At 41.2% G+C, this 24,999-nt stretch overlaps 1 protein-coding gene across 1 annotated transcript in view; it reads right to left on the reverse strand.

Annotated features, from left to right (window-relative positions):
* Positions 1-24,999, reverse strand: part of LOC126455728 (phospholipid-transporting ATPase ABCA3) — a 526,358-nt gene that overhangs the window by 193,530 nt on the left and 307,829 nt on the right. The window contains exons 18-19 of the mRNA XM_050091496.1: positions 5,831-5,956; positions 5,503-5,706 (exon numbers count right to left, since the gene is read on the reverse strand). Of these exons, the coding sequence (XP_049947453.1) occupies positions 5,503-5,706; positions 5,831-5,956 (330 nt within the window). The remainder of the gene's footprint in view (positions 1-5,502; positions 5,707-5,830; positions 5,957-24,999) is intronic.

Below are 24,999 nucleotides of genomic sequence, written 5' to 3' on the forward strand. Positions count from 1 at the left end.
AATGAGGTACACCCTATTCAAGATACATCCCAAGTGGTGTTCCATCACCCATCCAACCTCCACAAAATCCTTGTCCATCCCTATGCCAATCTCAACCACAACCTGCTACCCGCTTCTATATGGAAGCCTCAGGTGCAAGATCTGCCCAATCCACCCACACAGCACTTCCTATTCCAATTCCATGACTGGCTTCTCCTAACCCGTCAGAGAACAGGCCACCTGTGGAAGCAGCCATGTCATACATCAGCTCTGCCACAAACACTGCACAGCTTTTTATACTGGTGTGACTACCAAGCAGCTGCCCACCAGGATGAACGGCAACCACCAAACCTGGCCTAGAGCAAAGTGGGCCATCCTGTGGCAAAACATGCAGCTGAATGGCTGCTTCACAACCCGAGCCATCTGGATCCTCCCCTCCACCACCAGCCTTTCTGAAATGTGGAGATGGAAGTTATCCTTACAACAAATACTCGGCTACTGAAATAATTCCAGCCTCGACATACAGTAACCTACTGTCACCACACCTCCCTCATCGTGCACAGCTCTCTGCCGATACACCCACTGGTCTTTCCCCCTTCTCTGCTCCTCTCCTTTTCCCCTCCCCATTATTCCCCCCTCCCTCCTCCCCTTGCCCGGTAGCTTCCTGAAGTTGCCCCTGGCAGCCTCGTCCTGCTACCATATCCAGATTGCTGCTTCTGTTCAATGCGACACAGTTGCTTTCTGGCTGGTGCAGCCTTAGATAGCAGACATATGTGCTTTGGGGGCACTTGCTTGTGTGAATGTGTCTGTGTTTTCTTTCTAGAAAAGTCTTTGGCTAAAAGCTCAGTGTATAACGATCTTTCCATTGTGCCTGTATGCAAATCAACATATGATCTTTATGGTGAGTAGCAATCTATCCTTTTCATAAAAAGCAAAAGTATACAAATTTGCACACAGACACCTAAACGTACACACCTGCGGCCACATGTGTATACAATTGGGTGGTTGTATGTGTGACTATGTGTACTTCTGCAAGAGAAAGAGCAAAAGCTCGAAAGCTAGTCTGAATAATGTTTTCTACTGCATGTTTCTATGCACCAAACGTCAGTCAGCTGTAGGTGAGGAGTTGCATTTCTGTTATTTTCCAGACACCTCACATAATGTTACAAGAGACCTACTAATAACTCTCTGTGGTTACTAAAGTATTGACACTATTTACAAAGGCAAACAATTGTGTATATTAAAATGTTATTTATTTTAATGTATATGAGGTATTTCCTTCTTGTGTGTCCATTCTAGTGACTGCAGGAAGGAAAGCAATTGAGAAATATCTACCTTGACCAATAAATCATTTTCATGAAAATAAGTAGGAGTGGAAGATTTAAAAGGGCAGGGCAGGACAACAGACACAAAATCTCATCAGTAAACATAAAGTGTATGTTGTTGTTGTTGTTGTGGTCTTCAGTCCTGAGACAGGTTTGATCCAGCTCTCCATGCTACTTTATCCTGTGCAAGCTTCTTCATCTCCCAGTACTTACTGCAACCTACATCCTTCTGAATTTGCTTAGTGTATTCATCTCTTGGTCTCCCTCTACGATTTTTACCCTCCACGCTGCCCTCCAATACTAAATTAGTGATCCCTTGATGCCTCAGAACATGTCCTACCAACCGATCCCTTCTTCTAATCAAGTTGTGCCACAAACATCTCTTCCCCCAATCATATTCAATGCCTTTTCATTAGTTATATGATCTACCCATCTAATCTTCAGCATTCTTCTGTAGCACCACATTTCGAAAGCTTCTATTCACTTCTCGTTGAAACTAGTTATCGTCCTTGTTTCACTTCCATACATGGCTACGCTCCATACAAATACTTTCAGAAACGACTTCCTGGCACGTAAATCTATACTCGATGTTAACAAATTTCTCTTCTTCAGAAACACTTTCCTTGCCATTGCCACTCTACATTTTATATCCTCTGTACTTCGACCATCATCAGTTATTTTGCTCCCCAAATAGCAAAACTCCTTTACTACTTTAAGTGTCTCATTTCCTAATCTAATTCCCTCAGTATCACCGAACTTAATTCGACTACATCCCATTATCCTCATTTTGCTTTTGTTGATGTTCATGTTATATTCTCCTTTCAAGACACTATCCATCCGTTCAACTGCGCTTCCAAGTCCTTTGATGTCTCTGACAGAATTACAATGTCATTGACGAATCTCAAAGTTTTTATTTCTTCTCCTTGGATTTTAGTACCTACTCTGAATTTTTGTTTTGTTTCCTTCACTGCTTGCTCAATTAACAGATTGAATAACATTGGGGAGAGGCTACAACCCTATCTCACTCCCTTCCCAACCACTGCTTCCCTTTCATGTCCCTCGACTCTTATTACTGCCATCTGCTTTCTGTACAAATTGTAAATAGCCTTTCGCTCCCTGTATTTTACCCCTGCCACATTCAGAATTTGAAAGAGAGTAATCTAATCAACATTGTCAAAAGCTTTCTCTAAGTCTACAAATGCTAGAAATGTAGGTTTGCCTTTCCTCAATCTTTCTTCTAAGATAAGTCGTAGGGTCAGTATTGCCTCACGTGTTCCAACATTTCTACGGAATCCAAACTGATCTTCCCCGAGGTCGGCTTCTACCAGTTTTTCCATTCATCTGTAAAGAATTCGCATTAGTATTTTGCATCCGTGACTTATTAAACTGGTTTATGGTAATTTTCACATCTGTCAACACCTGCTTTCTTTGGGATTGGAATTATTATATTCTTCTTGAAGTCTGAGGGTATGTCACCTGTCTCATACATTTTGCTCACCAGATGGTAGAGTTTTGTCAGGACTGTCTCTCCCTAGGCTGTCAGTAGTTCTAATGGAATGTTGTCTACTTCGGGGGCCTTGTTTCGACTCAGGTCTTTCAGTGCTCTGTCAAACTCTTCACGCAGTATCGTATCTCTCATTTCATCTACATCCTTTTCCATTTCCATAATATTGTCCTCAAGTACATCGCTCTTGTATAGACCCACTATATACTCCTTCCACCTTTCGGCTTTCCCTTCTTTGCTTAGAACTGGGTTTCCATCAAAGTTCTTGATATTCATACAAGTGGTTTTCTTTTCTCCAAAGGTCTCCTTAATTTTCCTGTAGGCAGTATCTATCTTACCCCTAGTGAGATAAGCCTCTACATCCTTACATTTGTCCTCTAGCCATCCCTGCTTAGCCATTTTGCACTTCCTGTCGATCTCATTTTTGAGACGCTTGTATTACTTTTTGCCTGCTTCATTTACTGAATTTATATATTTTCTCCTTTCGTCTATTAAATTAAATATTTCTTCTGTCACTCAAGGATTTCTACTAGCCCTCGTCTTTTTACCTACTTGATCCTCTACTGCCTTCGCTACTTCATCCCTCAGAGCTACCCATTCTTCTTCTACTGTATTTCTTTCCCCCATTCCTGTCTGTTGTTCCCTTATGCTCTCCCCGAAACTCTGTACAACTTCTGGTTAAGTCAGTTTATCCAGGTCCCATCTCCTTAAATTCCCACCTTTTTGCAGTTTCGTCAGTTCTAATCTACAGTTCATAACCAATAGATTGTGGTCAGAGTCCACATCTGCCCCTGGAAATGTCTTACAATTTAAAACCAGGTTCCTAAATCTCTGTGTTATCATTACATAATCTATCTGAAACCTGTCAGTATCTCCAGGCTTCTTCCATGTATACAACCTCCTTTTATGATTCTTGAACCAAGTGTTAGCTATGATTAATTTGTGCTCTGTGCAAAATTCTACCAGGCGGCTTCCTCTTTCATTTCTTAGCCCCAATCCATATTCACCTACTACATTTCCTTCTCTCCATTTTCCTAGTACTGAATTCCAGTCACCCATGAATATTAAACTTTCGTCTCCCTTCACTATCTGAATAATTTCTTTTATTTCATCATACATTTCTTCAATTTCTTCGTCATCTGCAGAGCTAGTTGGCATATAAACTTGTACTATTGTAGTAGGCGTGGGCTTCGTGTCTACCTTGGCCACAATAATCCGTTCACTGTGCTGTTTGTAGTAGCTTACCCGCAATCCTATTTTTTTTATTCATTATTAAACCTACTCCTGCATTACCCCTATTTGATTTTGTATTTATAACCCTGTATTCTCCTGACCAAAAGTCTTGTTCCTCCTGCCAGCGAACTTCAATAATTCCTACTATATCTAACTTTAACCTATCCATTTCCCTTTTTAAATTTTCTAACCTACCTACTTGATTAAGGGATCTAACATTCCATGCTCTGATCCGTAGAACACCAGTTTTTTTTCTCCTGATAACGACATCCTCCTGAGAAGTCCCCGCCTGGAGATCCGAATGGGGGACTATTTTACCTCCGAAATATTTTACCCAAGAGGACGCCATCATCATTTAACCATACAATAAAGCTGCATGCCCTTGGGAAAAATTACGGCTGTAGTTTCCCCTTGCTTTCAGCCGTTCGCAGTACCAGCACAGCAAGGCCATTTTGGTTAGTGTTACAAGGCCAGATCAGTCAATCATCCAGACTGTTGCCCCTGCAACAACTGAAAAGGCTGCTGCCCCTCTTCAGGAACCACACGTTTGTCTGGCCTCTCAACAGATACCCCTCTGTTGTGGTTGCAACTACAGTATGGCTATCTGTATTGCTGAGGCACACAAGCCTGCCCACTAACGGCAAGGTGCATGGTTCATGGGGGGGTATGATTGCTCCATTAATAGGGAAGCCCTGTTTCCTGTAGGTTATCAGGCAGAACATACCTTATGTATGAGATATGACGTTTCTGTGTTTTGTTTTTCACTCTTTTAAGTCATAAAATCATGTACTAAAAACAAATAAATTGATCATCCTTACCAGACAAAGTGAAATCATTGTCATCACTGTGTTTAAACAATGAAAAATCCAGGATGGAATAATGACAATGTTATGAGAAGAATAATTGCTACTCACCATATGCTGGAGATGCTGAGTTGCAAATAGGCCCAACAAAAAGACTGTCAAACAAAGGTTTTGGCCAAACAGGCCTTCATCAGAATTAGAAAATACACACACACACACACACACACACACACACACACACACACAAACATGACCACAGTCTGGCTGCCAACGTCAGACTTGTGGATGTGTGTGTGTGTGTGTGTGTGTGTGTGTGTGTGTGTGTGTGTGTGTGTCTGTGTCTGTGTGTGTGTGTGTGTGTTGTCTAATTCTGTTGAAGGCTTGTTTGGCCGAAAACTTTGACACTCTTTTTGTTGTGCCTATCTGTGCTGAAGGCTTGTTTGGCTGAAAACTTTGTTTGACACTCTTTTTGTTGTGCCTATCTGCGACTCAGCATCTCTGCTATATGATGAGTAGCAACTATATCCTTTTTATAATACTGCCATTACTGTGTTTTACATTTGGTGAAACAAACACACAAAAATATAGATATGACTAAGTTAATTAGGGACTCTTGGAAATAAATACCAACAAGATGACTAAAAGAATGAAAACTCACCTTTGCAACAAGGATTTGGAAAAATGAAACAGACCTTTTTCATCATACTACATATTGATAGGTAGTTCTCATTAGTATACATATTTATAATGGTCTTGCTGAAGGAATAATGGGGAATAATAAGCAGTATCCAATCAATGATCTGTGCCGCTTCTTTTGAGTTTAGGGAATCCAGTATTTCAACTATCATGAAGCCTGCCACACCTAAAATGAGGTAAATTTTATAAACACAGCTCTAATTTCATTTAATTTTCAAAGAAAGAAAGCAGCCACATTATTATTCGACTAATATGTGCCTATAATATAGGCACATACGGTCCTACTGTACCTGTAAATATGAAGATCATTGTCAGTCTGCTATACCCAGTTGGTGGAACAGTAAACAAGTACGACACAAGGTAGATCAGTGGTAACATTGCCCATGCAAACAGCACCAGCATTAACACAATCCTTCCTGCAATGAAAAAATTAAAAGTAATCAGGATTAAGACTGAAAACTTGCAAATTTTATAGGCATTAATCACAGGATTCCTGTTTATCTATAAAGAAAATTAAATTATGTATTGCAGCCATTCTTCCTCAGTTGCTGCTTCAATTATTGTTATCACGTAGATAATTAAAATTCCTTTTCCGCGGGATAATTTATTTGTGCCTAACCAAACGTGTTTCACCTAGGCATCATCAGTGATATTCATTATTCTCTTCTTTTAAAGTGTGTATGTGTTATTCGGTACATATTGGATGCTCACAGTACAGGTTCGCCCATCACCTGGAAACCAGCAGTGTTCACACATAGAACTTGCAGAATAACACAGAGGTACACAAAAAAGACAGGAAAATACCACTGATGGCGCCTTGTGTAAATAGGTGAAAGATGTTTAGTTAGACACAAACGAACTGACACAAACGAACCATTCAGTTACAAAAGAAAGATTACCTCTCATTTAGTCTGCATCATAAACATATGTAATTAAATTAGGTTGTGTACTTTTCTTTGGAAATATAAGTTCACAGCTACAGTTAATTGGTTTTACTTTGTTTGCTACCTTTTGCCCTTTTGTGATCAGTTTGAGCCACAGCCCCATTCTCAAAAGCTTCTTTAGAAAAATAATAAATAAAGAGTGACTCTCAATGAAAACGTTAAAAATTTGTTAAATTAAAACATAACAGTACCATGCTGCCATTAATTTATATAATACACAATACAAGACTAAGCCCTACAAAACATAAAGTGTTGTTTAGGTTACAAATAGGTATGCAATCTGCAAGCAAATAGCTATCCTTTGTCACAGGAATAAAACAATCATGTTGCTCTAAGAAGGAATAACAACTGTATACCATAGAATCTAAATAAACATATAGTCAACATTTGTTGTTCAGAGCAAAGCTTCTCAGAGACATCTAACATCTATGCAGCATGACAGTAGAAAACTGTAAAATGAGTATTATCTCCTCAATTAACATTGAGTTTAGGACAGGATGGTTTGGAAAGTGGCGGGGTCAACAAATTACGAGGTGTAACATTTTGGCATACAGTGCACTAAGAATTAAATGTTTATGCAGAACAACACTGTCAAACACGGAATTACATAAAAAATATAATGGAAGGAAACATTCCACATGGGAAAAATTATATAAAAACAAAGATGAGGTGACTTACCGAACAAAAGCGCTGGCAGGTCGATAGACACACAAACAAACACAAACATACACACAAAATTCAAGCTTTCGCAACAAACTGTTGCCTCATCAGGAAAGAGGGAAGGAGAGGGGAAGACGAAAGGAAGTGGGTTTTAAAGGAGAGGGTAAGGAGTCATTCCAATCCCGGGAGCGGAAAGACTTACCTTAGGGGGAAAGAAGGACAGGTATACACTCGCACACACACACATATCCATCCACACATACAGACACAAGCAGACATATTTAAAGACAAAGAGTTTGGGCAGAGATGTCAGTCGAGGCAGAAGTGTAGAGGCAAAGAAGTTGTTGAAAGACAGGTGAGGTATGAGTGGCGGCAACTTGAAATTAGCGGAGATTGAGGCCTGGCGGATGACGAGAAGAGAGGATATACTGAAGGGCAAGTTCCCATCTCCGGAGTTCGGATAGGTTGGTGTTGGTGGGAAGTATCCAGATAACCCGGACGGTGTAACACTGTGCCAAGATGTGCTGGCCGTGCACCAAGGCATGTTTAGCCACAGGGTGATCCTCATTACCAACAAACACTGTCTGCCTGTGTCCATTCATGCGAATGGACAGTTTGTTGCTGGTCATTCGCGGCAACACAACCACCTAACCTTTATGCATATCGTTGTCTACCAACCCAAGTCCAACATAGCCCAGCTGTAACCAACACCTATTCGCCTTTTTTCATTCCAGATCTCCAGTTTCTTTCCGGTTCACCTTTATCTCTCCCCATATATTTTTATTTTCATTTTCATTTCACCTCATGTTACACTTTCCACCTTCTAATACCATGTCACCCTCACAACACCCCCACAATGACCCCATTAAGTTTTATTTACATTCCCTCCGCAAACATGCCTTCGCCCTAGCCAGATTACACTCCCATATTCTGTTTTCTCAGGCTTGTCTGACATTTGGCATCACCCCCAAAGGCCTCACACTTAAAGTTCCCATCTCTGGCTGCAACCCTTCCTTCCATCAGTCCCTATACCAGTTCCAAACTGAACAATCCATTGCCCTCACCCACCTAATCCTTCACCTACACATCAACTCAGCCAATGAACACACCCGTCAACTCCTATCCTTCATAAAAGTCCTTAATCTTTCCTCTCCCACATCCACACCGGCTGTTCAGAGCATCCTCCTACAGGCCAACCGTAAATTAGAACAGCATGCCACCCTCCACCTCAAAAAACTATCCAATCTCCTGGTTTCCCACCTCCGGAAAGGCAACTCACTCACCCTTCACAACCTTTCTAGCAAACCTCAACCTCCTCTCATTGCACACAAACCCAGTCTCTCCCATCTACTCAATCTCCCACTTCCAGCTCCACTCCCTCCAAAACCTCAAAATTCCGATCAACGCAATCTGGAACCACAACACCCTAATTCAGTAGTTAACCTTTCCTCCAAACCTCTCTCCCAATCCGAAACCTCTGTCCTATCCAAAGGCCTCACCTTCAGCCCCACTCCCAGATTCAACCAAACAGCCCTCGTCAAATATTTACTGTCCTACACTCGTACTCTCTGCTGGAAGTATCACTTTGCCACGAAGAAAAATGATCCTAATCCTACTCCTAATGATCCGACTCCTCAAGACACCATCCAAATTGAACCCTGCCTGGAACAGTTCCGTCCTCTGTCACAGCGGGACACACCTCCTCTTCCTCAAAATCACCCTCTCCAAACCTTCCAGGAATTTCTGACTTCCAGCCTTGCATCTCAATCCTTCTTAAAAAACCTTAATCCTACACCCAACATCACCACTGCTGAAGCCCAGGCTATCCGTGATCTGAAGGCTGACCGATCCATCGTCATTCTTCCGGCGGACAAGGGTTCCATGACCGTGGTACTTGATCGTCGGGAGTATGTGGCTGAGGGACTGCGTCAGCTTTCAGACAACACCACATACAAAGTTTGCCAAGGTAACCCCATTCCCGATGTCCAGGCGGAGCTTCAAGGAATCCTCAGAACCTTAGGCCCCCTGCAAAACCTTTCACCTGACTCCATCAACCTCCTGACCCCACCGACACCCCGCACCCCTACCTTCTACCTTCTTCCTAAAATCCACAAACCCAATCATCCCGGCCGCCCCATTGTAGCTGGTTACCAAGCCCCCACAGAACGTATCTCTGCCTACGTAGGTCAACACCTTCAACCCATTACATGCAGTCTCCCATCCTTCATCAAGGACACCAACCACTTCCTCGAATGCCTGGAATCCTTACCCAATCTGTTACCCCCGGAAACTATCCTTGTAACCATTGATGCCACGTCCTTATACACAAATATTCCGCACGTCCAGGGCCTCGCTGCGATGGAGCATTTCCTTTCACGCCGATCACCTGCCACCCTACCTAAAACCTCTTTCCTCATCACCTTAGCCAGCTTCATCCTGACCCACAACTTCGTCACTTTTGAAGGCCAGACATACCAACAATTAAAGGGAACAGCCATGGGTACCAGGATGGCCCCCTCGTACGCCAACCTATTCATGGGTCGCTTAGAGGAAGCCTTCTTGGTTACCCAAGTCTGCCAACCCAAAGTTTGGTACAGATTTATTGATGACATCTTCATGATCTGGACTCACAGTGAAGAAGAACTCCAGAATTTCCTCTCCAACCTCAACTCCTTTGGTTCCATCAGTTTCACCTGGTCCTACTCCAAATCCCATGCCACTTTCCTTGACGTTGACCTCCACCTGTCCAAAGGCCAACTTCACACAATCAAACCCACCAACAAGCAACAGTACCTCCATTATGACAGCTGCCACCCATTCCACATCAAACGGTCCCTTCCCTACAGCCTAGGTCTTCGTGGCAAACGAATCTGCTCCAGTACGGAATCCCTGAATCATTACACCAACAACCTGAAAACAGCTTTTGCATCCCGCAACTACCCTCCCGACCTGGTACAGAAGCAAATAACCAGAGCCACTTCCTCGTCCCCTCAAACCCAGAATCCCCCACAGAAGAACCACAAAAGTGCCCCACTTGTGACAGGATACTTTCCGGGACTGGACCAGACTCTGAATGTGGCTCTCCAGCAGGGATACGACTTCCTCAAATCCTGCCCTGAAATGAGATCCATCCTTCATGAAATCCTCCCCACTCCGCCAAGAGTGTCTTTCCGCCGTCCACCTAACCTTCGTAACCTGTTAGTTCATCCCTATGAAATCCCCAAACTACCTTCCCTACCCTCTGGCTCCTATCCTTGTAACCGCCCCCGATGCAAAACCTGTCCCATGCACCCTCCCACCACCACCTACTCCAGTCCTGTAACCCGGAAGGTGTACACGATCAAAGGCAGAGCCACGTGTGAAAGCACCCACGTGATTTACCAACTGACCTGCCTACACTGTGACGCATTCTATGTGGGAATGACCAGCAACAAACTGTCCATTCGCATGAATGGACACAGGCAGACAGTGTTTGTTGGTAATGAGGATCACCCTGTGGCTAAACATGCCTTGGTGCACGGCCAGCACATCTTGGCACAGTGTTACACCGTCCGGGTTATCTGGATACTTCCCACCAACACCAACCTATCCGAACTCCGGAGATGGGAACTTGCCCTTCAGTATATCCTCTCTTCTCGTCATCCGCCAGGCCTCAATCTCCGCTAATTTCAAGTTGCCGCCACTCATACCTCACCTGTCTTTCAACAACTTCTTTGCCTCTACACTTCTGCCTCGACTGACATCTCTGCCCAAACTCTTTGTCTTTAAATATGTCTGCTTGTGTCTGTATGTGTGGATGGATATGTGTGTGTGTGCGAGTGTATACCTGTCCTTCTTTCCCCCTAAGGTAAGTCTTTCCGCTCCCGGGATTGGAATGACTCCTTACCCTCTCCTTTAAAACCCACTTCCTTTCGTCTTCCCCTCTCCTTCCCTCTTTCCTGATGAGGCAACAGTTTGTTGCGAAAGCTTGAATTTTGTGTGTATGTTTGTGTTTGTTTGTGTGTCTATCGACCTGCCAGCGAATTACATAAAAAGTTATTCAAAACTACACAGGTAACTGGATACTGCAGAATGAAGGAAAATAACTCTTTATTGTGTCACCGTTCTAGTGGTTAATGGTCTGTTGTCTCAGACTTCAAGATTATATAAGTGAGCATGAAGGAAAATAACAAATTCTATTAAAACTTTTGATAGTTACATGAGAACTTGGAGACAAATGATTGAAAGTGTAAGGTAGCAACCCAATTTGTAGTTGAGGCATTATTCGGTTGATAGGAAGATTAAAAACAGACCGAGCTAGTACAAAACATACACACATTATGGCTACATTGTTTCAGTCAAATACAAATTTCTTGTAGAATCATTCGAAGAAAGTATGTGTTCAGTACCATGAAAGAAAGAAGATAAGAAAGCGGCAGGTGTTGATGATATACCTTCTGAACTAATTAAGAAATCAGGAGACAAAATGAAAGCTACATTACTGCAACTCATACAGAAAATATACAAAACAGGTGAAGTTCCTGAAGACTATCAGAAATGCATCATATTCCCCATACCTAAGAAAGCATCTACTATGGACTGTGAAAACCATCGAACACTCAGTCTTCTTTCACACGCATCAAAAATTCTAATAAGAATAATTTTGAAAAGAGTTGAAAACCAATTGAATAGCACTCTAAGTGAAGACCAATTCGGTTTTAGAAGCGGTGTAGGGACGAGGGAAGCAATCTTATCTTTAAGACTAATAATTGAGAAACAAATTTCCAAAAACAAACAAGTATTTATAGCCTTCGTAGACCTCGAAAAGGCATTTGACAATGTTGTATGGCCAGAAATGTTTAGAATTCTGAAGAAGGCTGGTCTGAAATATAATGATAGAAGGATAATCTTTAAAATATACCAAAATGAAACAGCCTTAGTTAAGAAGGAAAACAAAGAAGAAACAGCAAGAATAAGGAAAGGAGTGAGACAGGGATGCCCACTATCTCCAGTAATTTTCAACGCATATATCCAAGAAGCAATAGACAAAATAAGAGAGAATATTGAAGTAGGAATAAAACTTAACGGAATGAAAATAGATATGTTGCGATATGCAGATGATATCGCCATAATTACAGAAAGGAAAGAAGATTTAGAAGCCGCACTCAATGAAATGGAAAACACCTTAAAAGAACAATATGGAATGAAAATAAATAAGAAAAAGACTAAAGTGATGGTGAGTGGCGCCCTGAACTACAATGAACCCATACGAATAACAATAAAGGGAGAGAAACTAGGGCAGGTTACAGAATTTAACTACTTAGGTAGCAAAATAACAGCAGATGGAAGGAGCAAAAGTGACATTAAAAACAGAATACAACTTGCCAAAATAGCATTCAATGGAAAAAGAAACTTACTGACGAGTAGAAATGTTAGTTTAGACGTAAGAAAGAGAGTCATGAAAACCTATGTGTGGAGTACAGCCCTTTACGGATGTGAAACTTGGACTAGTGGAAAAGAAGAAAAGAGAAGATTAGAGGCATTCGAAATGTGGTGCTACCGGAGAATGGAAAAAATCAGCTGGCGAGACAAGGCTACAAACGAAGATGTCCTCAGAAGAGTGAAAGAAAACAGATCTCTTTGGCGAAATATACAGAAAAGAAGAATAACCTTCATAGGTCACATTTTACGGCATAACAATTTCATTAAGAGAATATTAGAAGGAATCATTGAAGGAAGAACTCGCCGAGGACGACCTAGATTAAGCTACATTCAACAAGTAATAAATGACATCGGGTGCCAGACCTATGCAGATATGAAGAAGAAAGTTGACAAAAGAACGGAATGGCGTGCTGCTGCCAACCAACCTGTGGGTTGATAACCGAAGAAGAAGACCATGAAAGCACTTCTATCATGCAGTATAACTTGGATGTGACTTTACTATCAAGTGTAGAATGGGACCTCTATTGATCCACCAGAGATAGTATGGACACACAGTCTTGTGAAGTAGTTTTGAACATGTTTTCCAAAAACTGTCTTGAGCAACTAGTTTGACAGCCCATGTGCTGTGGAGATATTTTAGACCTTGTAGCTACAAACAGGCCTGAGCTTATTGACATTGTCAGTATAGAGACAGGGATTGACCATGATGTCCTCATAGTGGCAATGGTTACTAAAGTTGATAAATCCATCGGCACTAGCAATGTTTTAATGCTGGAAACAGCAAATAAGCAATTCTTAGCATACTCATTAGTGAATGTACATCATTAGTTCCAACACCATAGTTGCAGAGAATCTACAGGCAAGGTTTAAATTGATTGAAAGTCGGGTACTGAAGAGGTACGTGCCATGTAACTGGGTTAATAATGGAAAAGAAGCAGTTTCAAAAAGAATGCAGAAGTGTAAAGGAAGCTAGTAGACATTCATCATCATCATTAGTGTTCTGCCAAAAGGCAGGTTTTCACATGGTAGTTCTCCATGCTGTCCGGTTTTCTGCCATCCTCTTCAGATCCACATAATTTCCTCTTCCCTTTATGTCATCTATCATCTTGTATCTCCTTCTTCAATGTTCTCCCACAAACCAGTCCTTTCAAAGCATCTGCTAGCAAGCAATCCCTTCTCAATGAATGTCCCAACCAGTTCATTTTCCTTTCTCTTGTAACCTTCAGCAGACACCTTTCTCACCAACCCTTTCCAGTACTCTTTCATTCCTCACTCTTTCCATCCAGTTCAACCTCTCCATTCTCCTCCACATCCACATCTCAAATGCTTCTAGCCTTTTTTCATCCTCTCGTCTCAGTGTTCATATTTCTGCCCCATATAGTGCCAGACCTTTATCTAATTTGTGACATAACAGTCTCCTCTTTCTGTTGAATGCCTCCTTCGCTATGGCAATTCAAGTTTTCACCTCCTGGTGACATCTCAAGTCTTCTGTTATTGTGCTTCCACGATATTTACATGCACTTACCTGGCTAATGGTAGCGTGTCCTATTTAAAAACTGGACATTCTGGAATCTTGTATTGATGACCATACTCTTTGTTTTTGCTGTGTTTACTTGCATCCCATATTCCACACAAGTTTCATTCAGCTGTTTCAGCATGTTATTCACTGTCCGCTCACTTTCTGCCACTAATACCATGCCATCAGCAAATCTTATATATTCTGTTCTCTTTTCACCAATACACACTCCTCTTTTCCCATCTAAGCCTTTTGCAATAATCTCTCCAAGGTTTGCATTAAACAACAGTGGGGAAAGGCAACAACCTTGTCTAACACCTCATCCAATGCTGCTTCCTTCTACATTTCATTTCCAATCCTTATCCTCACTTTCTGGTGTAAAAACAGATTCTACATCAGTCGTCTCTCTTTCCAATCTAGTCTTTTTCTCTTCAAAATGTCCATCAGCTTGTTCCACTGAACTCTGTCAAAAGCCTTTCTAAGTCTATAAAAACCACAAAGATTTTCCTACCTTTTTCCATATATCTTTCCCCTATAGTCCTTAACAGGCCAATAGCATCTCTTGTTCCTTTTCCTATTCTAAATCTGAACTGCTCCTCTGCAGTCCCTCTATCCAGCTTGCCATATAGCCTTCTATTCAACACTTTAGCTGTCGCGCAGAGTGGCTGCGTGGTTTGAGGCGTGATATCATGGATTGCACAGGCCCTCCTGCCAGAGGTTTGAGTCCTCCCTCAAGCATGGGTGTGTGTCGTTCTTAGCATAAGTTAGTTTAAGTAGTGTGTAAGTCTAGGGACCGATGACCTCAGCAGTTTGGTCCCTTATGAATTCACACTCATTTGAACACTTTAGCTGCATGAGAAAAATTAGACTGATGGTCCGGTGCTCTTCACATTTTTTAGTGTTTCTCTTTTTCTCTATTGGTATCCTAACTGTTGCAAGGAAGTCCTCAGGCCATTCCCCTTTGTCATATCATTACAGAGGCAGACTATTTCTTTTCTTGCCTTGTTTCCCAGACTCTTCAACAGTTTTGCTGGCAAATCATCAATTCCACACGCCTTCCTATTCTTCATCTCCTTCAGCGCTTTTTCGACTTCTGCTTCCAAGATGGTGAATCCCTTTCCATCTTCCGGCACCTATTCCTCCTCCTCAGGGGCACCGCCTTAATGTAGCAGTGTCCATGCAGGTGAGGAGATTTGCGTGCTCCGGATCTGGAATGCTATGCCGGCAGTAGCTTAGCTACCAGAAGCGTCACCCAAGCCGGACAGGCCAAAGGGGAGGAGTCAGACAATGTGTGTCCCGCAATGGCCTATTGCTCCCCATTTCCTACCTCAAACCTGTCCACACCATGACCTTTTCCTGTCATTTCTTGTTATACAAGGTGTGAATGGAAAGTTTTAAGAATGGACTTGTGATTGTACAATGGTGGTGCTTACATGCTACTATGATGCATCTCCTTCAAAATAGTCCCTTCCTGACTGAAAGCACCGACTCCAATGGTGTTTCCACTTTTGGAAACATTCCTGGACTTTTTTTTTCCTGGAAGTGTGTTATGGACGCTCTATGCATTTGCCAGGATGTCTTCAGTTGAGTCAAATCACTTCCCTTTCAGTGAAAATTTCAGTTTAGGAAACAGACAGAAGTCCGCAGGGGCCAAATCGAGGGGAATATGGTGGTTTTGGAAGCACAGGAATTTTGAATTTGGCCAAAAATTCAACGATGGAGAAGGCACGATTAGTCAGAGCAGCATTGTCGTGGTGTAGCACCCAACTCCTGTCTTTCCACAATGCAGGCCTTTTCTTCCGCACCTTTTCGCACAAATGTTCAAGGACACATTCAAAGTATTCCTGGTTAATTGTCTGTCCTCCAGGGGCAAATTCATTATGCACAATATGGTAGAATCGAAAAAAGTCACCAACATTGTCTTCACCTTCGACCGACTTTGCCGTGCTTCTTTCGGTTGTGGTGATCCTGGAGTCTTCCACTGTGAAGACTGCAAGTTCAGGTCTTCAACTGCATAGAAACTTAACTTCGTCAGCCATCTCCATAATTCTAAGTCTACAATCAGAGCACACTAAGTCATGAACTTCCACAACACTTTCATTCGTTTTTGAGGTGGAGGGACTGGCCAGACTGTGATTCATTTTCATACGATTCACGGCCATTTTTAAATCTCTTGAACCAGACAAAAACATTTGAATGGCTCATACAGTTATCTCCAAAAGCTGTTTTTAATAGTTCATAAGTCTCAGAAGCTGATTTCCCAGTTTTCAAACAAAATTTCACATAAATTCGTTGCTCCATTTTTATGTCCATTTTCATGCAGACGGAATCTGGCAACAAGCCCTAATAGACCCACACTCAACCAGCTGCCACAACGAACTGAATAAAGGAAACACAGTTTCCTTTCAGAGGGTGTTCAAGGACAAGGCAATGACTCACTCTCCACCCTCCGTGTACCTACCTACCACGCCAGTAAGCAGTAGTTTCCACTCACACCTCATATGTATAAGACCTCAATGGCAGTGACAGTGGAGAAAAAGTCTTTCACAGATGTGAAGCTGGCGGAAGAGGCACCTTTTCTCTTTGGGTGCAAAAAGACTACAAGTAGGGACTGTACCCCAGAGGGGCAGTTACAGACAGCATCTGACTCATAGTGAGCGGTTGATTTTAGGCTGGGCAACCTACTGCCTATATAGAAAGTAACAGGAAACTACCACATTACATTCCCAAGCAGTACATGGTATGTCTCTCCATGTGAAAGATTCCACAGTTAAAACTTTCCCTTATTCGGATCTCTAGGAGGGGAACACATTGAGAGTAGACAAGGTATGTGAGGACACTACTGCAAGCAGGAAAGCTAGAGAATGAAAACAGGAGATGAAAAGGAACAGATTAGATGCCCTTGGTTTGTGTGAAATGAGATGGGGAGAGAATGGGGAGATAGAAAGTGGAGATTATAAGCTCTTTTACTCAGGGGAAATCAAGAGTGGTGAAAACGGAGTAGGAATATTGATAGGGCAAAAGCTGAAAAATAAGGTAATGAAGGTACAATATATTGATGGAAGACTGATGATGATACAACTGAAAGGTAGTTCAAAAGATCTGCTGTTAATACAGGTATATATGCCAACCAGCCAACACAGAGATGAGGAAATGGAAGAATATTATGAGAAAATACATGAACTCATTGAGACAGAAAATAAAAATGCCTGCAGTATCATCATGGGGGATTGGAATGCAGCGGTGGGTGAAGGAAGAGATGAAGATACAGTAGGAAAATTTGGATTAGGAATAAGAAACAAGAGAGGTGAATGACTAATTAGTTTCTGTAAAGAAAATTCATTAGTGGTGGGTAATACATAATTTGAACACCACAAAAGGAGACATTACACATGGATATCAAATTTGAATAGGGGAAGATATCAGTTGGACTACATCCTGATACAAAACGGATTTATGAACTGTTTGAAGAATGCCAAAGCTTATCCAGGAGCAGATATAAATTCAGACCACAACCTAGTAGTGGGAGAAATACAAATGAAGATGAAAAAAGTCTGGAGAGGTAAAGCAAAAGAAAGACTAAACATAGAAAGACACAAAAAGATATGAAAGGCATCAGATTTTGAAAACAGATTTATGGAAAAATGGGAAAGAGGTAGTGTTGATGAAAGTGTTAATGACAAATGGATAAAAATGAGGGAAGGACTCATGGACTCTGCCAAAGAAGTACTAGGAATTAGATTATTCCAAAGTACCATGAAAGAATGGATAACAGAAGACATGTTGAACAAGATGGAAGAGCGGAGAAAGTGGAAAAATGTAGAGAGTGAAAAAGGCACAAAGAGGTACAGGAAACAATAATGAATTAAGAAAAGAAACTGAAGAAGCAAGGGAAAAATGGATGAATAAAATGCAACAAAATGGAGAAAGAGGGAAAGTATGAAATGATGTATATAGACTGCCTAGTGAGATAGTTTTTTTAATGTAAAAGAAAGAGGAATAACATGGAGATAGAAAGAGCAGATTGTATTCTATCAGAAGAACCGCAGGAGGTTTTGAACAGATGGTAGAATATATTGAATGTCTGTATAAGGGGGATGAAATACGAAGCGAAATTAAGGTAGAAGTAGACTTTCAAGTGCCTACAAAAAGATCAATATGTGATGCATACAACAACTCTCACTGTCATAAGTTTGTAAATTATTTTGCAACAAGCCCAAGAAAATTCAAATCCTATGTAAAATCAACAAGTGGTGACAAGCCAGATGTGACTAGAAGGCAGCAAAAGGAAAGCTCAAGTTTTAAATTTTGCATTTAAAAAATAATTCCTGCTGCAAGGTTGTGCAGGTATACCATTGTCTAACCATCACACAGACTCCACTGGATGATATAGAAATAAGTCAATCATGGCAGTGAGATGCATCTGAAAGAGTTTAAGACAAATTTGTCACTAGGGCTGGATGGGATCCCCGTTCAGTTTTACAGAGAGTATTCTATAGCATTCTCCTCTTACTTAGCTTGCAATTATCATGAATCTCCCATCTGATGCAAAGTCCCATGTCACTGGAAAAAAGGTGGTGATTCTCGTATATGAGATGGATAACAGAATGGAACTGCAAAATTACTAACAAATATCCTTAACATTGGCATGCAGCAGTATTCCTGAACATTTTTTAAGTTTGAATAAAACAAATTTATTTGAGACATAAAAGATTATATCCACAAATCGACATATTTAGAATGCATCACTGCTGTGAAACTCAGCTTGCCCTGTCCTTACACGATATTCCATGATCCTCAATTACCAGGAAGTGTTTCACACAGTGCTCCATTGCACACTGTTAATGAAGGTTTGAAGTTCTGACAAGATAGATGACAGGCCCAAATGCTTCTTAAGGAATAGACTCAGTACACTGTCCTGAACAATGAGTGCTCTGTCATAATCAAAACTATGTTCTCTTTCTCTCAATCCTTTTCATCCTCTAGTCTCTATTCCACCCCCCCCCCCACCCTCCACCCACCACCCACCCTGCCCACCACTGTCTCTCTCGGCTACACACATACACATACACGTACAAACACTCAATTATATACGTAAAAGAGCATCAAAAAGTAAGGTTTTTCAATAAATTTTACCACTGTTGGCAACATTATTATGTAATTTATTCTCCACTTCAAATGTTTTTAGCAAGCCATCATGATTGCTTGTATGTCTACAAAATATCTGTATTAAGTTACGTCAAGTTAATAGAAAAAAAAAAAAAAAAAAATCTGTGACTGTTTGAGATATTTACACTTTTTTGTTCATATGCCCAACCAAAGATCTCCATAATACCTTTAGATCTGTTCTAAAATAGTATTCTGTTTTATGTTCTTTGCGCTTACTGTATTCTATACACAATCTCTGTTCTATTTAGTGTTTACAAAGTATGAAGGTATAATCACCAGAGGTATTTTTATTTTTCCATTTGTGTTTTTATATTTAGATTTGTATTTTTAAGTTTAGATTTGTATTTTTACTTTTACATTTATATTTTTATTGATCCCCTCTGTAAAATGCCTGTGGGCAATGTAGTTAAACAATGTTTTGTTTTTGCCTCATTCCACTAGAGAGTGACACAGGTTACCCAAAAACCATGATATGGCACATATGTGTCATACTAATCACATAAATCTACCTGACAATAGAGGCTTAAACCTCTTAAATGTGACAAAGAAATAAATAAATTATAACAATTAATAGTAATTGTGATATTTCATTAGATATTAATAATAGTCATGGTAAAGCCTACTTAAAAATATACACAGTTAAAACACAATACTGTTGTTGTTGTGATCTTCAGTCCTGAGACTGGTTTGATGCAGCTCTCCATGCTACTCTATCCTGTGCAAGCTTCTTCATCTCCCAGTACCTACTGCAGCCTACATCCTTCTGAATCTGCTTAGTGTATTCATCTCTTGGTCTCCCTCTACGATTTTTACCCTCCACGCTGCCCTCCAATACTAAATTGGTGATCCCTCAATGTCTCAGAACGTGTCCTACCAACTGATCCCTTCTTCTTGTCAAGTTGTGCCACAAACTCCTCTTCTCCCCAATTCTATTCAATACCTCCTCATTAGTTATGTGATCTACCCATCTAATCTTCAGCATTCTTCTGTAGCACCACATTTCGAAAACTTCTATTCTCTTCTTGTCTAAACTGTTTATCATCCATGTTTCACTTCCATACATGGCTACACTCCATACAAATATTTCCAGAAACGACTTCCTGACATTTCGATCTATACTCGATGTTAAAAAATTTTTCTTCTTCAGAAACGCTTTCCTTGCCATTACCAGTCTACATTTTATATCCTCTCTACTTTGACCATCATCAGTTATTTTGCTCCCTAAATAGCAAAACTCCTTTACTACTTTAAGTGTCTCATTTCCTAATCTAATTCCCCCAACATCACCCGACTTAATTCGACTACATCCCATTATCCTCGTTTTGCTTTTGTTGATGTTCATCTTATACCCTCCTTTCAAGACACTGTCCATTCCATTCAACTGCTCTTCCAAGTCCTTTGATGTCTCTGACAAAGTTACAATGTCATCGGCGAACCTCAAAGTTTTTATTTCTTCTCCATGGAATTTAATACATACTCCGAACTTTTCTTTTGTTTCCTTTATTGCTTGCTCAATATACAGATTGAATAACATCAAGGATAGGCTACAACCCTGTCTCACTCCCTTCCCAACCACTGCTTCCCTTTCATGCCCCTCGACTCTTATAACTGCCTTCTGGTTTCTGTACAAATTGTAAATAGCCTTTCGCTCCCTGTATTTTACCCCTGCCACCTTCAGAATTTGAAAGAGAGTAATCTAATCAACATTGTCAAAAGCTTTCTCTAAGTCTACAAATGCTAGAAATGTAGGTTTGCCTTTCCTCAATCTTTCTTCTAAGATAAGTCGTAGGGTCAGTATTGCCTCACGTGTTCCAACATTTCTACGGAATCCAAACTGATCTTTCCCGAGGTCGGCTTCTACCAGTTTTTCCATTTGTCTGTAAAGAATTCGCATTAGTATTTTGCAGCTGTGACTTATTAAACTGATAGTTTGGTAATTTTCACATCTGTCAACACCTGCTTTCTTTGGGATTAGAATTATTGTATTTTCTTGAAGTCTGAGGGTATTTTGCCTGTCTCATACATTTTGCTCACCAGATGGTAGAGTTTTGTCAGGGCTGGCTCTCCCAAGGCTGTCAGTAGAACTAATGGAATGTTGTCTACTCCGGGGGCCTTGTTTCGACTCAGGTCTTTCAGTGCTCTGTCAAACTCTTCACGCAGTATCGTATCTCCCATTTCATCTACATCCTTTTCCATTTCCATAATATTGTCCTCAAGTACATCGCTCTTGTATAGACCCACTATATACTCCTTCCACCTTTCGGCTTTCCCTTCTTTGCTTAGAACTGGGTTTCCATCAAAGCTCTTGATATTCATACAAGTGGTTTTCTTTTCTCCAAAGGTCTCCTTAATTTTCCTGTAGGCAGTATCTATCTTACCCCTAGTGAGATAAGCCTCTACATCCTTACATTTGTCCTCTAGCCATCCCTGCTTAGCCATTTTGCACTTCCTGTCGATCTCATTTTTGAGACGCTTGTATTACTTTTTGCCTGCTTCATTTACTGAATTTTTATATTTTCTCCTTTCATCAATTAAATTCAATATTTCTTCTGTTACCCAAGGATTTCTACTAGCCCTCGTCTTTTTACCTATTTGGTCCTCTGCTGCCTTCGCTACTTCATCCCTCAGAGCTACCCATTCTTCTTCTACTGTATTTCTTTCCCCCATTCCTGCCAATTGTTCCTTATGCTCTCCCTGAAACTCTGTACAACCTCTGGTTTAGTCAGTTTATCCAGGTCTCATCTCCTTAAATTCCCACCTTTTTGCAGTTTCTTCAGTTCTAATCTACAGTTCATAACCAATAGATTGTGGTCAGAGTCCACATCTAACCCCTGGAAATGTCTTGCAATTTAAAACCAGGTTCCTAAATCTCTGTCTTTTCATTATATAATCTATCTGATACCTTTTAGTATCTCCAGGGTTCTTCCATGTATACAACCTTCTTTCATGATTCTTAAACCAAGTGTTAGCTATGATTAAGTTATGCTCTGAGCAAAATTCTACCAGGCGGCTTCCTCTTTCTTTCCTTAGCCCCAATCCATATTCACCTACTTTGTTTCCTTCTCTCCCTTTTCCTACTCCTGAATCCAGTCACCCATGACTATTAAATTTTCGTCTCCCTTCACTACCTGAATAATTTCTTTTATCTCATCATATGTTTCATCAATTTCTTCGTCATCTGCAGTGCTAGTAGGCATATAAACTTGTACTACTGTAATAGGCGTGGGCTTCGTGTCTGTCTTGGCTACAATAATGCGTTCACTATGCTGTTTGTAGTAGCTTACCCGCACTCCTATTTTTTAATTCATTATTAAACCTACTCCTGCATTACCCCTTTCTGATTTTGTATTTATAACCCTGTATTCACCTGACCAGAAGTCTTGTTCCTCCTGCCACCAAACTTCACTAATTCCCACTATATCTAACTTTAACCTATCCATTTCCCTTTTAAAATTTTCTAACCTACCTGCCCGATTAAGGGATCTGACATTTCACGCTCCGATCCGTAGAACACCAGTTTTTTTTTCTCCTGATAACGACGTCCTCCTGAGTAGTCCCCGCCCGGAGATCCGAATGGGGGACTATTTTACCTCCGGAATATTTTACCCAAGAGGACACCATCATCATTTAATCATACAGTAAAGCTGTATGCCCTCGGGAAAAATTATGGCTATAGTTTCCCCTTGCTTTCAGCCGTTCGCAATACCAGAACAGCAAGGCCATTTTGGTCAGTGTTGCAAGACCAGATCAGTCAATCATCCACACTGTTGCCCCTGCAACTACTGAAAAGGCTGCTGCCCCTCTTCAGGAACCACACGTTTGTCTGGCCTCTCAACCGATACCCATCCGTTGTGGTTGCACCTACGGTACGGCCATCTGTATCGTTGAGGCACGCAAGCCTCCCCACCAACGGCATGGTCCTGGTTCATGGGAGGAGAAGTACAAATACTTCCAACATAATCTATGCACCCCTCTCTAGAGTTCAGAATGGAAATCTACATTCTGGTGCAAAAATCTATAACAGGTTGCCAGTGGACCACAGACAAAAAAATCGAAAATCCTCAAATAAAAAAAGAACTCATTACCCATTCCTGCTACAATATATCTGAATACTTGCACTTGAGAATGCAAAGACTATTTACAACTCTACTTGGGAAAGCAAAGACTATTTATAGCAAGACTATTTATAAATTGACAAAGAAGATTGAAGAGTGTCTCAGATTGGTAAAGGAGAAAAGGGACCACTTGCAGTGTCAGGAATATACCACATGCCACGCTCATGTGGAAAAGTTTATGTTGGAATGACTGACAATCAATCAACACCAGGGTCCCAGAACATAAGAGGCATTGCAGATTGGGGCAGGTGGAGAAGAGAAGAGCTATCACACCCACCTGTTCAAAGAAGCTATAGAAATAACAAATATGGGAATAACTTCAACAAAAAATAAAAAAGCCTCGAGGTGAGTGGATCTTGGATTGCCATGCTGCAGCAAATGGCCTTTGCACATAGCAAAAGGAGAAACCACCGGAAATGACTGCAGAAAAGCCCTCGGACAGTGACGCGCCAAGTACATACAATCTGCAGCATCATACTTGAGTCCACTCCACCACAAGCAATGGAGGGTGAAGCTTTGACAATGCCAGTTACTTGTGTTGGTGAAGTGTCAGAAAAATCATCAATCAAATGTCAGCCAAAGAACCCAAGACAGAAGCCAACAGGCAGTTAGTCAACAAGTGGCCACGAGAGCCTTAACAATTTGGTACTACGCCTGTACGGGTAGGAGATATGCAGATTGAACCAACAGCATGACCAAGAACAGAAGAAGAAAGCATTACTGATGTCCTCTCTCATCGTCCTGTCGCAGTGCCAGAATGAAGGGGCTACACTGATGTTCTTGAAATGTAAGCGCCTATTCACCACCAACCAAGAACATTGTACCTACCACAGATTGGAACAAGCTGTTCTTTGTGAGTGAATTCAGGATGCACTTGGCAAGAATGGATGAGGAGCGTTTGGACATTTTCTGTCAACTATGTAGCAGAATGAATTGAGACAAGTGGGATAAGATCAACAGCATCACTCGCAGGAGCACGCAGAATGAACTCGAACACTGCACTGAACGACAGTAGAATAAGTTTGCAAGGTGCCACAAGCAGACTGACAAGGTGATTCCCAACATATCGTGCACAGTGGTCAACCTCACTGAACGACAACTGACAAAAGAGGAACAGTCTGTCCTTCAAGAACATGGGAATTTTGCTATCGTTCTGAGAACTGTACCTGCGGAGGACATCACTGCTAACGCTGAAGCAGCCATTTGGACCTTCCTCGTGAAAGAGCTGAGAAAATATGCACTGAAACAGCACTGAGCAAAACCACCAGCATACAACCTGAAGAAAGAAGAGGCACAAGCTATCAAGAGTCTTAACCCAACAAGCATATATTGGTGCTGGCAGCCAATAAGAGAAATGCAACCACTGTAATAATGGTCAAAGATTACGAGCAGAGATCCAGGACCCTGACGATGCACCAAAAACTAAGTACAGCTCCAATGCAGGGCATCACACGGAATATGAATCGATTAATCAAGATGTCTTCTCTCTCGGCGGATGTACAGAGGAACCTGCACAACACAGAAGCCCTACCACCTTGGCTGTATGGATTACCAAATATCTATAACAGTAATGTTACATTAAGACCAGTTGTTAGCACTCATGGCTTGCCAATGTAGAAACTGGCAAAATGCTT

This window comes from Schistocerca serialis, chromosome 2 (genome assembly GCF_023864345.2).
Source record: "Schistocerca serialis cubense isolate TAMUIC-IGC-003099 chromosome 2, iqSchSeri2.2, whole genome shotgun sequence".
Classification (NCBI taxonomy): domain Eukaryota; kingdom Metazoa; phylum Arthropoda; class Insecta; order Orthoptera; family Acrididae; genus Schistocerca; species Schistocerca serialis.